General features: G+C 41.6%; 2 protein-coding genes across 3 annotated transcripts in view; both read right to left on the bottom strand.

Annotated features, from left to right (window-relative positions):
• Positions 1-570: 570 nt before the first annotated feature.
• Positions 571-6,713, bottom strand: ccdc78 (coiled-coil domain containing 78). Its single transcript, XM_030078399.1, has 14 exons — positions 6,642-6,713; positions 5,729-5,860; positions 5,552-5,638; positions 4,910-5,266; positions 4,714-4,764; positions 4,509-4,597; positions 4,112-4,190; positions 2,877-3,002; positions 2,437-2,642; positions 1,505-1,679; positions 1,149-1,192; positions 988-1,069; positions 747-847; positions 571-661 (listed from the first exon to the last, which is right to left on the bottom strand). Exons 1-14 carry the CDS (start codon positions 6,711-6,713, stop codon positions 571-573), a joined length of 1,692 nt encoding a protein of 563 aa, XP_029934259.1.
• Positions 6,714-7,464: 751 nt separating this feature from the next.
• ift140 (intraflagellar transport 140 homolog (Chlamydomonas)) overlaps positions 7,465-12,220 on the bottom strand; it is a 33,423-nt gene continuing 28,667 nt past the window's right edge. For both annotated transcript variants that reach the window (XM_030077764.1, XM_030077763.1), the window contains exons 23-30: positions 11,963-12,106; positions 11,622-11,750; positions 11,148-11,330; positions 10,802-11,005; positions 10,353-10,565; positions 9,795-9,961; positions 9,407-9,548; positions 7,465-8,619 (exon numbers count right to left, since the gene is read on the bottom strand). In XM_030077764.1, coding sequence (XP_029933624.1) covers positions 8,425-8,619; positions 9,407-9,548; positions 9,795-9,961; positions 10,353-10,565; positions 10,802-11,005; positions 11,148-11,330; positions 11,622-11,750; positions 11,963-12,106 — 1,377 coding nt within the window. In that variant the 3' untranslated portion in view covers positions 7,465-8,424. The remainder of the gene's footprint in view (positions 8,620-9,406; positions 9,549-9,794; positions 9,962-10,352; positions 10,566-10,801; positions 11,006-11,147; positions 11,331-11,621; positions 11,751-11,962; positions 12,107-12,220) is intronic.

Here is a 12,220-nt window from a genome sequence, read left to right on the forward strand (position 1 = left end):
ATTTAAAAAACTAGAATTCAAACAATTAGACTTGAGTTGCTCTCACTGGTTTATATATTTCTAATTTTACAGAGCATCATGTTTGAGACTCCATGATCTTGCATTCAGATTTGAACTTTGCACTGCAAAAATCTAAAGTCATTTAGTCTCATATTCAATGTTTTCATAAAACAAGTGAAAAAAAAAAAAATCTGCAGGCGGGATGAGATGATGCCACTTGTTTTCAATGCAGCATCTCTTGTTTCAGGAATTTTCCTGGGAATGAGTATAGATATGTTGAAAGAAAGCAGAATACGGCAGATCAGCTTCCTAGCATCAAGAGAACAACATTTAATACAAGAAAATTCTGGTATGAGGAAACAAGTGGGATTATCTCGCCCCACTGGCAGATTTTTCCACTTGTTTGAGGAAAAACAAGATTTTAATACTGAATATGAGGCTAAATGACTTATTCTGATGGATTTTTTTTTTTTGCAGCAATGTGAGTTTTTTGTAATAAAAGTAAAATTTACATCATATTATGAAACATGTTCAGATTTCCTGGCTGTATGTCTTAATTAAGTGATGGTGTTACAAGGGAACAGAGGCTTCAGCGCTTTGGGAGCGGCCCGGCTCCTCCAGCCCCTGCAGTCTGCGCAGACGTGTGATCTCCACTTTATACCTGCAGGGAAGTGTGTGACGCTCAGTTTAACACTCCTCTGAAAGTGAGGGCTGAACAGCCTAGAGGCACCAAGCAGTCTCCTGACCTGCTCAGGTGGTTGTCGACGTAGTCCTGCAGCTCAGACACCTGGGCCTCCGCCACTGCTGCCCTGCTGAGGAGCACGGCTCGCTCCTTCTCAGAGCCTTCCTGTTGGGGCAGCGGGTGACCAGTCAAATCACCTTCAGGCCACAAAATTCAGTTTTTCCTTCAAACAATTGACTCACATGAGGAGAGCTGACATGAGGAGTGTAAATGGATTAATTCAGCGTAGAAGTTTAAGTTTTTACCAGAGCAGAGGTTGTGATCTCCCTCAGCTGTTTCCTTATGTCCAGCCACGATTCCTCAGATATCTGCCCTGATTTTGCAGGCCTAATAAAGTGACAGAATTAATCATGATTCATAATCCCATATTCACAGTTTATGACTGCTAAAGTCACTTTATACTCACTCCTGATTGGTGCGAGTTTGAATGGGCATTTTGTGAAGAGCCACCTGAAAAACACAAATTCAGTCGTAACAGAAGCTATTTTTTGTTTAGTTCAAGGTAAACAGGCATGACTAGGATTTATATTTAATATCAGTGATTGCTGTTAAATGATATACAGTCCATTTCTGCACCAGTGATCCTTTTGTTGTGGCAGGGCATAAACTCTGAAGTCATTTTTCTCAGTTCCACACGCAGTTACTGCTCTTTGGTTATTATAGACACAAAGAAGAAGTCCCACAGACCAAACACAAGCAAGCGCCAGACGAAACAAAAAGAGATCAATCAACTTCAAAGCAGCCATTGCTCTTTTGTTCTACCTGCTCCCGGGCTGCTGTCAGCTCGCCCTCCAGCCTCGCCTTGTCCTGGCGAAGGCGCTGCAGCTCCCTGTCTGCCTCACCCCTCTGCTCAATGGGGTCCAGGCTGAAGTGGCCTTCTGGGAGTCCAGGATCCAGACCGCTGTCCGGTTTGGACAAGATCTGCTCCCTCTGAACCCTGACATGATCAGGTACACACAGAGCCTTCAAAGCATTAGGGGTTAATCGGTAATTTGCTCTTGATGACAGCACATTCATTCATTTCATTAAAATTAGACCAGTTGTGTGGCTCTTATGGCCTTTTAAAGTCTGGAATTTGGGCCTTTAACTACAGTGTCCCCTTCAGGTCAACTAGAGTATTTTTTTTAAGAAACAGTTCACCCAAAAAGAAGAAAATAACACCCTGCTTTACTCTAATGCAATCAAGTTTTTGTGTGATTTGTCAAGGTTTTCAGTTGGTCACAGTCTTCTCTTTCTCCCAGTGTGCCAGCACCATAGGGCTGGGTGAATATTCATTTGTGGAGCTCATTGTCAAAAATGTACATGAAAAAAACTCAACAGCAACAGCTCTTTCCAAAATCAGTGACACAGACAGCTGGCACCATCCACAGCCCTCGGGGGCGAAGAGTTTCACTGGGAAGTATTCGACCTGTAACTTCTAGAATACAGTTTGTTCTTCAGCAGGAAATAACATCTGAATGGATAAACTGCACTAGAATTAAGAATTAATTAATTGTTTGTATTTCAGTTGAACTCTCTTAATAAATTGTATGTAAATTGTAATAAATTGTAATAATTGTAATTAAATGGCATAAAATCACCAGTGGGAGTGACGGCGCATCTAGATGTTTGCCAGATTCTAGATTCAGCATTTTTTGGATTTGCTCATGCTCATGTCTAATCAGCAGCAGGAAGCTTCATGGCGAGTGTGCCACCTGTATGCAATGAGGAGGGCGTGATGAGTTCTGGTGGTTCTCTGGAGTCTCTTCTTGTAGGAGCGAGTGGCGGAGGCGAGCTGCTCCTCTCGGGCCCTGTAGGACGAGCGCACATCCTGGAGCATGCTGTCCACAAACGCCCTCATCCCCCCTGCCGCCAAAGGGCCCTTTTCCTTCCCACTTCGTCCACGTCCATCAATGCACTCCTACAAGGAAGAAATGCATATGGATGTGATAGTATGTGTGGGCGTGCAAATATGTGGTGTGCATACCAAAAAAAAAGATGAATATGACTGTCTTTTGGGGTATAGAGGCTTGTTTTTTTAAGACCAAAAACCAGCCATGTCTAGCTTTTTATGCATTTGTGTGTGTGTGTGTGTGTGTGTGTGTGTGTGTGTGTGTGTCTTTGGTTATGTATGTAGATGCTTCTGTAAACTCACAGCTAAGTCCTGTAAGTAGCACACCAGCCTTGCCCGGTATTCCTCACTCAGCTCTTTGACTTGCAGCTGCAGCTTGGAGTTTTCCTCCTCCAGCTCCTTCACTTGGCTCTGCGAGCACAGCAGGGCCTTCAAAGGAAACCGCACATGCACATTCAACCAGCTGATCCAGGAGGTCTGAACCGAAACAGGCCACATTTCCACCTGGGGATGCCACGATACCAGGATTTTGGTCATTGATACCAATACCAGTGTAATTCTACAGTTTGCAATATCAATACCGCAGCAAAAAAAAAGAAATCCCATTCAGCACGTCTTCAGTGAAAAACTTTTTCATAAACATTAGCATGTAAACAGAAACTTTATGTGCCTCTAGTGTTTAAACATGTAATCTGCATAAGAATAAAAAGTGCATCAGAATACAAGTGTGAAACTGACCTGAAACCTTCAAAAGAGAACAGCGCAGCTCCACAAAATGCTCATTGCAAATCAGAGGAGCTATATGACATGTTCTGCTGAAACAACACATGCAGTGGCATGAATTATCACTGCATGTGCTGTCATTTTGATTTGCAGTCCTGTAAGCACGACTGATGCTTCAGGTGTTTCCGGATGAGACTACATTAGAGTAAGAGCACCTAGAGTGAGGGATTAATGTGTTTGAAATTTGTTTTGTTGAGTTTTTAAAGCAGGTTTCCTAGTTTTAGTTTTTATTTTTTGAAACTGCTTAGTTTTAGCTTAGTTTTTATTAGTTCCAGTGTTAGGATAATCTTTTTTTGCAATATGGGGTGTTGGGTGAGACTCAAAAAGGTGTGTAATAAAATACCATTTAAAAAATGTATTTACTTAGAACAGACAAACAACCCAATAAACTGACAAAGATGACAACTAAAGACATTTTCCATATAATTTAGGTTTATTTTTGTTAGTTTTGTAAGCACAGTTAGTTATCTTTTTTGTAAAGCCTCATTTTTATTATTTATTTCAGCTAACAAAAATGTTTTGTCACACCTAGTTTTCATATTTCATTAGTTTTCCTTAATGATAATAACTTTGGTTGATACCCAGGGACACTAAAAACTCTACAATTGTTTTCAAATGTTTGATATTGACGATTCTTGTTAAATCTCTGTTTCATAGTTTCTGTAACCTGGCAGGTAAATATTGTTACATTCACATGCACAGTCAGTTGAGGAGTGTAAATCAGTAGCTGTGTAGAAGTGTGTGTTCATGCGTACCGCGCTCTGCTCAGAGAGCTTCTGCTGGCTCTGATGGATCGCTCTGTTGTTCTCCTGCTGCTCCTTCCCCATAGCCACCCTGCTGACCAAACACACACCCAGCCACAACAGAGCAACGAGCACAGCCCAACAACAACCACATCACAGGAAGAAGCAGAGAGACCACATCTCACACACACACACACACACACACACACACATACACACACACACATACACATACACACACAAAGCACAAATGAAGCCACAGCTGAACAGGAGAAAATCAGAGAGGAAACCACACAGCAGATGCGTGTGGGATGATCACTGGAGATGGCTTTGACTGACTGATCACGATGCCTCATCTTCATTATGCTTTTGGTTTACATGTAAACGTCAAACATTCATTTGCCCTCACACTCGCTCCTCCAGTCTCTTCTGCTGCTCCTCGTAGCTGTTCTTCATCTTCTCCAGCATGTCCCTGATCTCATCTTGGTTTCCAAGCAGCTGCACATGAATAAATTCATAAGGAGGCATACAGGGCCTGTTTAGCTCGAAGCCTCGGTTATCGATTCCAATAAAATGCACTTAAAACATAACATTCTCCCAAAGAGTGTACTCACACTTCTCTCCATAGTTTTCTGCTCTTTGTCCAACACTGCCAGATCCTCAGGCTTTTAAGACATTGACATGTTTGAGACTTATATTGCAAAAAATAAGAGGAATGACATCTCAACCTCAAACTATTGAAATTAACAAGACTTTGTATTCCACAATACTGTAGTATTACATTTTAGATATCATGCAAGCCCGCCTCACCTTGACTCTGCTGTGGGACATGCGGCTGATGAGGGCCCTCACTCGGTCCAGCTCCCCATGTAGGCCCTGCGTGGAGGCTGCCACACTCTGCTGCTGCTCGTCCAGCTGCCTGCGCAGGACGTCCTGGGCCTGGGCCAGGCTCAGCAGCTCAGCGCCCAGCTGCTCACTCTGGGCCACCTCTCTCTCGTGAGCCTCGGCCAGAGCCAGGTAGTTCCTCTTCAGGGTGACATGCTCCTCTGTCATGTCCACGCCAGTCTTCTCACCCACATGGAGACGAGCCACAGCTGACTCCAGCTCCCTGCGCAGTTTGTCCCGCTCCATCTCAAGCTCTGTTATCACACCATCTTGGTTCAGGATCTGAGCAGGACAGGGAGCAGCACAGGTAGCCAGGTGTAGGATAAATTGGTGTTTACCCATCTTTTTACTTGGACCCACGTTTGGTATGTTGATAGAGTGAACATTCCTAGCTACCTCATGCTAAGACAGATCAAACTGATTTGAGCTGTAGGAAGACACTGTCTTTTCATACAAAAGCAGAAAGTAATGCATTTGTGAAAACGTAATTGATGATGATGATGTTTGTGTTTTGATAATCATTTACTTCCTTGACTCCTCCATAATTGACACAAAGTAAATGCTCACCTTGTTTTTCAGCTCAAAGGTCTCCTCCTCAAACTGCTCTCTCATCTTGTTCGACTCAATTTTTACCTCCACCAGTTCCTTTGAAATCTAAAGGTTTAGACAGGAAAGAGAAATCTCTTTGGGTGGAAACTGAGCCAAGTATACACTTGAGTCAGAGTTTGACAAAATTGAATCTACCTTCAGTTTCTGCTCTTCACTCTGGACCAGTCTGGAGGACAGGTCAGTCTTGGATCTAGCCAGGTGGCCCAGTCTGCTCTCCAGGTAGCCCACTTTGGTGAAAAGGCGCTCATTTGTGTCACGCAGCTGCAGCTAAATTCAGGGGAACAGAAGCAGTTTCTGAACGGGGTGACACGTTCACCCAAATTACTAAATGTGTCTCCTTTGACAAGGGTTGTAACTTTGAGAGACAACAACCCTCTGCCTGTGTGCTTCAGTGATCATTTTCAGCGAAGCACCTAAAAGAACTGAAAGCTGTAATTCCAAGTGAAATTTTAACAGAAGAAACCCTGTCCGCCAATGTTTTTCCCCCTTTTTGAGAAAACTGTCAAACTCATATATTCTCATAGGTGGAAAGTGACTCAGTACATTTACTGAAGTGCTGTACTGTTGTATAGTTTTGAGGTGCTGGCACTTTACTGGAATATTTTCATTGTGTAAGACTATACTTTTACCACACTACATTGCAAAGGCAACTAATGTATTTTTAACTGCACTACATTTATCTGACAGCTGTGGTTACTTGTTACTTTGCAGAATAAGCTTTTCCAAGCAAAACATCAAATCAGATGCACTGCTAGAGTCTAAAAAGCCAACAGGATATATGCTGTTCCAGCTATGTGGAAATACTTCTTACAGGTTAATGCATCAGCAATTTAACACCGAGGAACCTACTACTTTTACTTTTCATAATTAAATAGCCTACATTTTACATACATTTACACAGGTAACACTTTGAATGTATGACTTTTACTTTTACTATTTTTTCTTTTATTTGGGTACTGTTACTTTTATTTGAGTGAAGGATTTATGGACTTTTTTTCACCATGTTTTTATCATCAGTTATTATAACAATAGTACAGAGTTCACTTACATTTTCCTCTGTCAAAGATCGAAGTTGTTCCTCAAGTTCAATAAGAGATGTTTTATGATCTTGTGACTCCATGTTAGTTCGATTTTTTTCCCCCAACATTGCTTTGCTACAACAGCTGTTTCTGAGTTTCAGGCTGCAGTGTATCCATCAACAGTGTTGCCATGGCTCCTTGATAACACTGATAACAACAACAACAAAAAAAAAAGCGTAATAGCCAACTCGTTCATACATACTTTCTACTCCAGCTGTAAGAACAAGAGATCTTGTGTCTTCTGAATGGCATCAACAATATCAGGGTGTTAAAATGTTTGCCCTGTATGGCACCCAGTTAACAGTGAGTAGGCCTATATGACGTCCTTATAGTGCTTTGTGATTGGCAACATTTTCCTACCTCAGTGGTATGTCTATAGTAGTCTGACACTTCCGTGTATGTGGTACTCAGCAGTGAAGTATTATTTGGGCTTTTTGAGGTATTTTGTCTGCTAAAGGTTGGAATCACTGCAGCGAGCCACATTAACATCTCATTGACAATAGCGCACTCTTGTGGTGGCAGTTGGAACAACACCTACCAACTTCTTTGATCATTAGGTCAGGTCATTCCAAGTTGTTGCACTAGATAACGTGTTATTATGCTACTTTATGAAGCCTACAGAACACGATGACAGCGTGGACGAGCCTATGTGGATATGGCTGCCAGTGCAAACTGTTAAAAAAAAAAAAATGTCTAGCAAATACAAGACTGGTGTCATCTAATAAAATCTCCTTAACTTGGTATTTCAGTTGGTCTTTCTGGTCATTTTAGTAGTTTTAATTACTCAAAGCATTGCAAGACAATGTCAACAATACCTTTATTTTGAAAGGCTCAGGCGAAAGTTGTATGTTTCATTCTTGCTGACATCCCACCAGACAACTTTTGGCACAATCTATGCCCTGTCATTTGAGTAACAATAACTCTACATTATTTGATAATGAAATAACTCAGTCATCATTTAACCTGTCAGGTAAGGTAATAGTTGTATCAGAGAGAGAGAGAGAGAGAGAGAGAGAGAGAGAGAGAGAGAGAGAGAGAGAGAGAGAGAGAGAGAGAGAGAGAGAGAGAGAGAGAGAGTTTCAGAGTGCTATAAGTACCACCGTCAGATGAAAATCATACTATAAAGGAAAATGTATAAACCCCTTTAAGTGACAAAAAAATGCAATACTTTTTACAAACCCTTCATTCGTATGAACTTTCAGAAAGTGTACAAAATCGGACTGCTAAAACATGAATTCACAATCTCTGACACTAAATACAAAATGTTTCACAGGTTATCAAAAACTGCAAAATATTTTATAGACATGAGTGTTTTGACACTTAAAGGAGATTCAATTTATCGCCACTTCAATAAAACTGCATAACAAATTGTTCAGAATTCAGTAATTTACTTCAGTAAAAAAGAAGAGTATAATAATCATGTAACCATAACTTGAGGATCTATATTACAACACGTTCAGAGCAAAAGTTCAAAAATAAATTTCAGCGCAAAAGAAGGCATTTGCCCACCTCTCATCCACCCGTTTGCATAAGGCAAGCATCCCAGTAGCATCAGTGATACGAATTCATTCAGAAAATGAAATGACACTGAATAGCTGCATGAAATAACTCAATATAGTGTTCCCTTTTCCCAGACGTTAAAATCGTAAGATCATTTGTTTGAACATTTTGAAACACAAGTCTAAGGTTTTGTAGAAATCCATCAAATACAGATCTGGTGTATATTTGAAAGGAGCCATCTTTTATTAAGGGTCAGTTGCCTTGGTGAGACCCCAGACTTAAGTCCTCCTCCACCTCGTCTTCCTCTCTCTCACTGTCTCTGCGGTCACCCTGGCCCATGTGCACGCCCAGCGCTTTCTGCAGTGCCTCCAGGCTCTCCTGACTGATGTAGTACCGTATGTTTTGGGAGGGCAAAAGCTTCTGGAGCGCCTCAAGCCTCCGATAGGCCTGGAGGAGAGAGATGAAAGACAGGGAATTAAGTCTGTTAATGTTGCAATCAGCTGTCATTATGATGAGACATGAATCAAAACTGTATCCATTATATCCAACTATATCCATTTCTCTACATTAAAAACTACGAGGCAAAAAGTAATCTGCCTCTATGCTTTCCTCCTTCCTCCATTCACTTTATGCACTCTACATATTCCCTCTTGGCACTGTCTTGTAGCACTGCCAAGTAGCACCCATGTCTTTGGACTAGAACCAGAGCTTTCTGGCACTTGATGTCGTTCTTCTTTCCTGAATTGATCCTTGCTTGTTGGTGTATAAAGATCTCACTGTTTTGGATAAAAGCGTCTGCCAAATGTGAATTGAAATTGTAATCGTAAAGATAATTTCACAACATCATCAGTAGCTGTGTGTTTATGGTTTTACTTTCTGGGGTAATGGGCTGCATTTGAGTTTCCTTGGCATTTTTCCTTCATTTTGATGTAGTAAGTGCAACACTGCTCTCTAGTGCACACACAGGCCGCAAGCAGCACATGCCCAAGTGTGTTGGCAGAGAATTATGCACACGAGGCCTTCACATGTTTGCAGACATGAGGACTTGACTTTGACTTTAAATCAGCCTTAAATAACACCTTGACTTTAAATCAGCCTTAAATAACACTTAACATGAGTCCCCTGAGCATTATGCACTACAAACAGCTTCATCTAATGAACAAACACACAGAGTCTGTCTCATAAATGCTCCAGAACACCTGATAAATAACAACAGAAAAAAACTGATAAGCACCACTTGGAAGCTGCCTTGCTGACAGTGGTGTTCCACCAGGAAACCATATGCATCTCCGATTCTGACAGCAGAGTCCAACTCTGGCTCCTCCAGCAGGGCTTCACATAACCGCACCGCCTCCCCTGGCTCCTCTGCATACAACCTGCAAACAAAGGACACAAAATACAAGATTACAGCTATCTGAACAGGACGTCCTCACAAAATAGACAAGGTACAGGTTGAGCCAAACTGACTACTGTATGACTGATCATTTTGTTTGGCATCAGAGAGGACAAAAGACAGTGACTTGTTAGATCCTGGTGAGACGATTAATTAAGATGTAGAACTTGCACATGAGCACAAAATGAAATGAGTGAGGAAGAAAGAAAGAGATTGAATATATTCTTACCTGCGTGCCTGGAGGAACCTCTTGATCAGAGTGGTTTTATGTTGCAAGTCAGCCAGTCTTACTTCCTGTTGTCCGGAGGAACGGTCCTTGGCTTTTGAAAGACACTTGTAGGCCTCAGTGAGAGCATTCAGAGCCTTTTCATAGTTCTGGTACTCATCAATCTCCACCTTAACAAAAGTAAATAAGAAAAAAAAACACTTAAATTCAGTATTTCAACTAAATGCGTTCAATCCCAGATCATCATTTTGCCAGTTTTCCACCAGATGGAGAATTATTATGAGAAGAAACTATATTTCCTCAACTGATTTTATTATTAGTTGATTTTTCCCATATAGAACAACTATAAAAGTTAAAAAACAAACAAACAAACAAACAAAAAAAAACCTGTATGGACTGTTTCCAATCTGCTGATTCATAGTCATACAAGTATCAGTAATGAACTTCATGACATGGACTCACTCCTTATGATTTCAACTGATTTGAATAAAAGAGAGGCAGACAGCAGGCAGAAGCGCCAGAGAATGAAATAATGTATTTCATAGGCATTTCATGCACTACCTGAGCACAGGCTTCATAGAAGCCACCAAGCAAGTCCAGTGCCCTGCCTTTGGTGTAGAAACCAATAATATTCTTCAGGATCTCTGGATTTTGTCGCCAGTCCAGAGACTGCAGGTAGTTGGCTGCCATGATGAAAAGCTCTTTCTGACGGCAAACACTGGCAAAGAATATTATCTTCTCAGTATCACCTGACTTCAGCAGTGCTCTCATGGCCTGTTGCAGAAAAGGACAGAAAAATTATTCTTTAGTGTATTAAATTGCTGTATCTTTTCCTTGCATGTGTGGGTGTTGGTGTATGTGAGTCAATGTTATTTATGTTGCTAACGGCACGTATACCTTATAAGACACATTAAAAACACTTTATCCCTTGTTGTAGCTCCAAACTAACTGTAATGTGTCCTGTGCATGCACATGTTTCATGTAGCATTTACTAAAGACCACTGTCCTACCTTGAGCTTGTTGCCCGCCTGTGTGTATTTCTTGGTGGCCAGGTGGTAATTGCCCTGACGCATGCAGCAGTCGGCAATCCTCTCCAGCAGATCCTTGCGGGCATCTTCAGACAAGTCTTTAGAGTCAGTAATGGCCATACTGTCTGCCAGCTCCTCTGTGATGGTCAAATTCTGTTCCAGACACAGCTGCAGGGCTTGGGAATACTGTGGAGGTACAAATACAACACACACACACATACACACACATACACACACAAAGGTATAGAAATCACACATGGACTCATACAGTCAATTGCATGAATGCACATAGACACAGATCATGGTAAGTGCTCACAAATACACATACCTTCTTGGCTGCTACTAATAGCTCCACAGCCTTCTCATATTGGGTATGTTTGATAAAGAAGTCAGAGCAGCGTGCCAGAAGGGAGGGGTCAGAGTTCTCATTTAGATCCTCAGCAATCAGCTGAAGTGCAGAGAATTGCTGGGTGGCAAAGGCCAACTCAAGAGCCTTGGAGACATGACCAGCCTGCAACACAGAAATGAAGAACGGACCTAGTTGTGACATTCTGGCTCATACTGTGGCACTTCATGTTAAAAAGTACAGACACACAAACACATGACAATTACATTATCTGCTCAAGAGGCCACTTAGTTTGTGTGCATTCTACAATTTCACCTAGCTTTTCAGCCTCATCTACATTGTCCTGTTCATACATGGGGATGTGGTGTCATACTGCCCCCTTGTGGTCTTATCTGGAATGCATGAATTCCTGACATGCTCTGAGCCATTCACAAAAATCAGGACGCTGTGGCAGACCTTATGATAGAGCACCACCGCTCGATCCATATGGGTTCCTTTCTCCTCGTAGTAACATGCAGCCTCCATCATGTCCTCCGGATTACTGAGCAGAGCCAGGTTCATCAGCTGATCATCCAGCCCATTCTCCTGCTCACACACAACCAGCATCAGTCCACAAGCCCACACAGAAAAAGCCTTAACCACGTCAGAGAACAGGAACTGAGCTTTCAGTGAAATCTCAATTAAATATATGTTCTTGAATAACATGATCCATACGAACCATTCTAGAATCGTTAATATGTTAAATATTGAAAGAAATGTCTGAATGGACAGAGGAATAGGAAGGAGATGTATTTTACCTTACAAAGTCGTATGGCATTGTTGTAGGCCTGAGCTCGGGTGTAGAAGTGGACTGCCTGTTTGATATTGTCATGACCCTCATACTGTCTGGCCAGGTGGTATGATGCTGCTCTGTCGCCTGTGTTGTTGGCTATCTCAGACGCCTGGTAAATAAAAATAATAATAATAATAATTAAAAACTGTATTCATTCATTTATTAATACACACCATATCAAATTAATTAGTGCAGTGCAAATGACAAGGCAGGATCCTCCAAC

This window comes from Myripristis murdjan, chromosome 19 (genome assembly GCF_902150065.1).
Source record: "Myripristis murdjan chromosome 19, fMyrMur1.1, whole genome shotgun sequence".
Taxonomy (NCBI): domain Eukaryota; kingdom Metazoa; phylum Chordata; class Actinopteri; order Holocentriformes; family Holocentridae; genus Myripristis; species Myripristis murdjan.

Bases quoted from the DNA above. Each gene is read 5' to 3' on its own strand.
- ccdc78 (XM_030078399.1), bottom strand. From the start codon at position 6,713: ATGGAGTCACAAGATCATAAAACATCTCTTATTGAACTTGAGGAACAA. The intron at 1,193-1,504 runs GTAGAACAAAAG...TGTGTTTTTCAG, and splicing joins TGACAGCAGCCCGGGAGCAG to GTGGCTCTTCACAAAATGCC. The intron at 848-987 runs GTAAAAACTTAA...CTGCCCCAACAG, and splicing joins AGATCACAACCTCTGCTCTG to GAAGGCTCTGAGAAGGAGCG.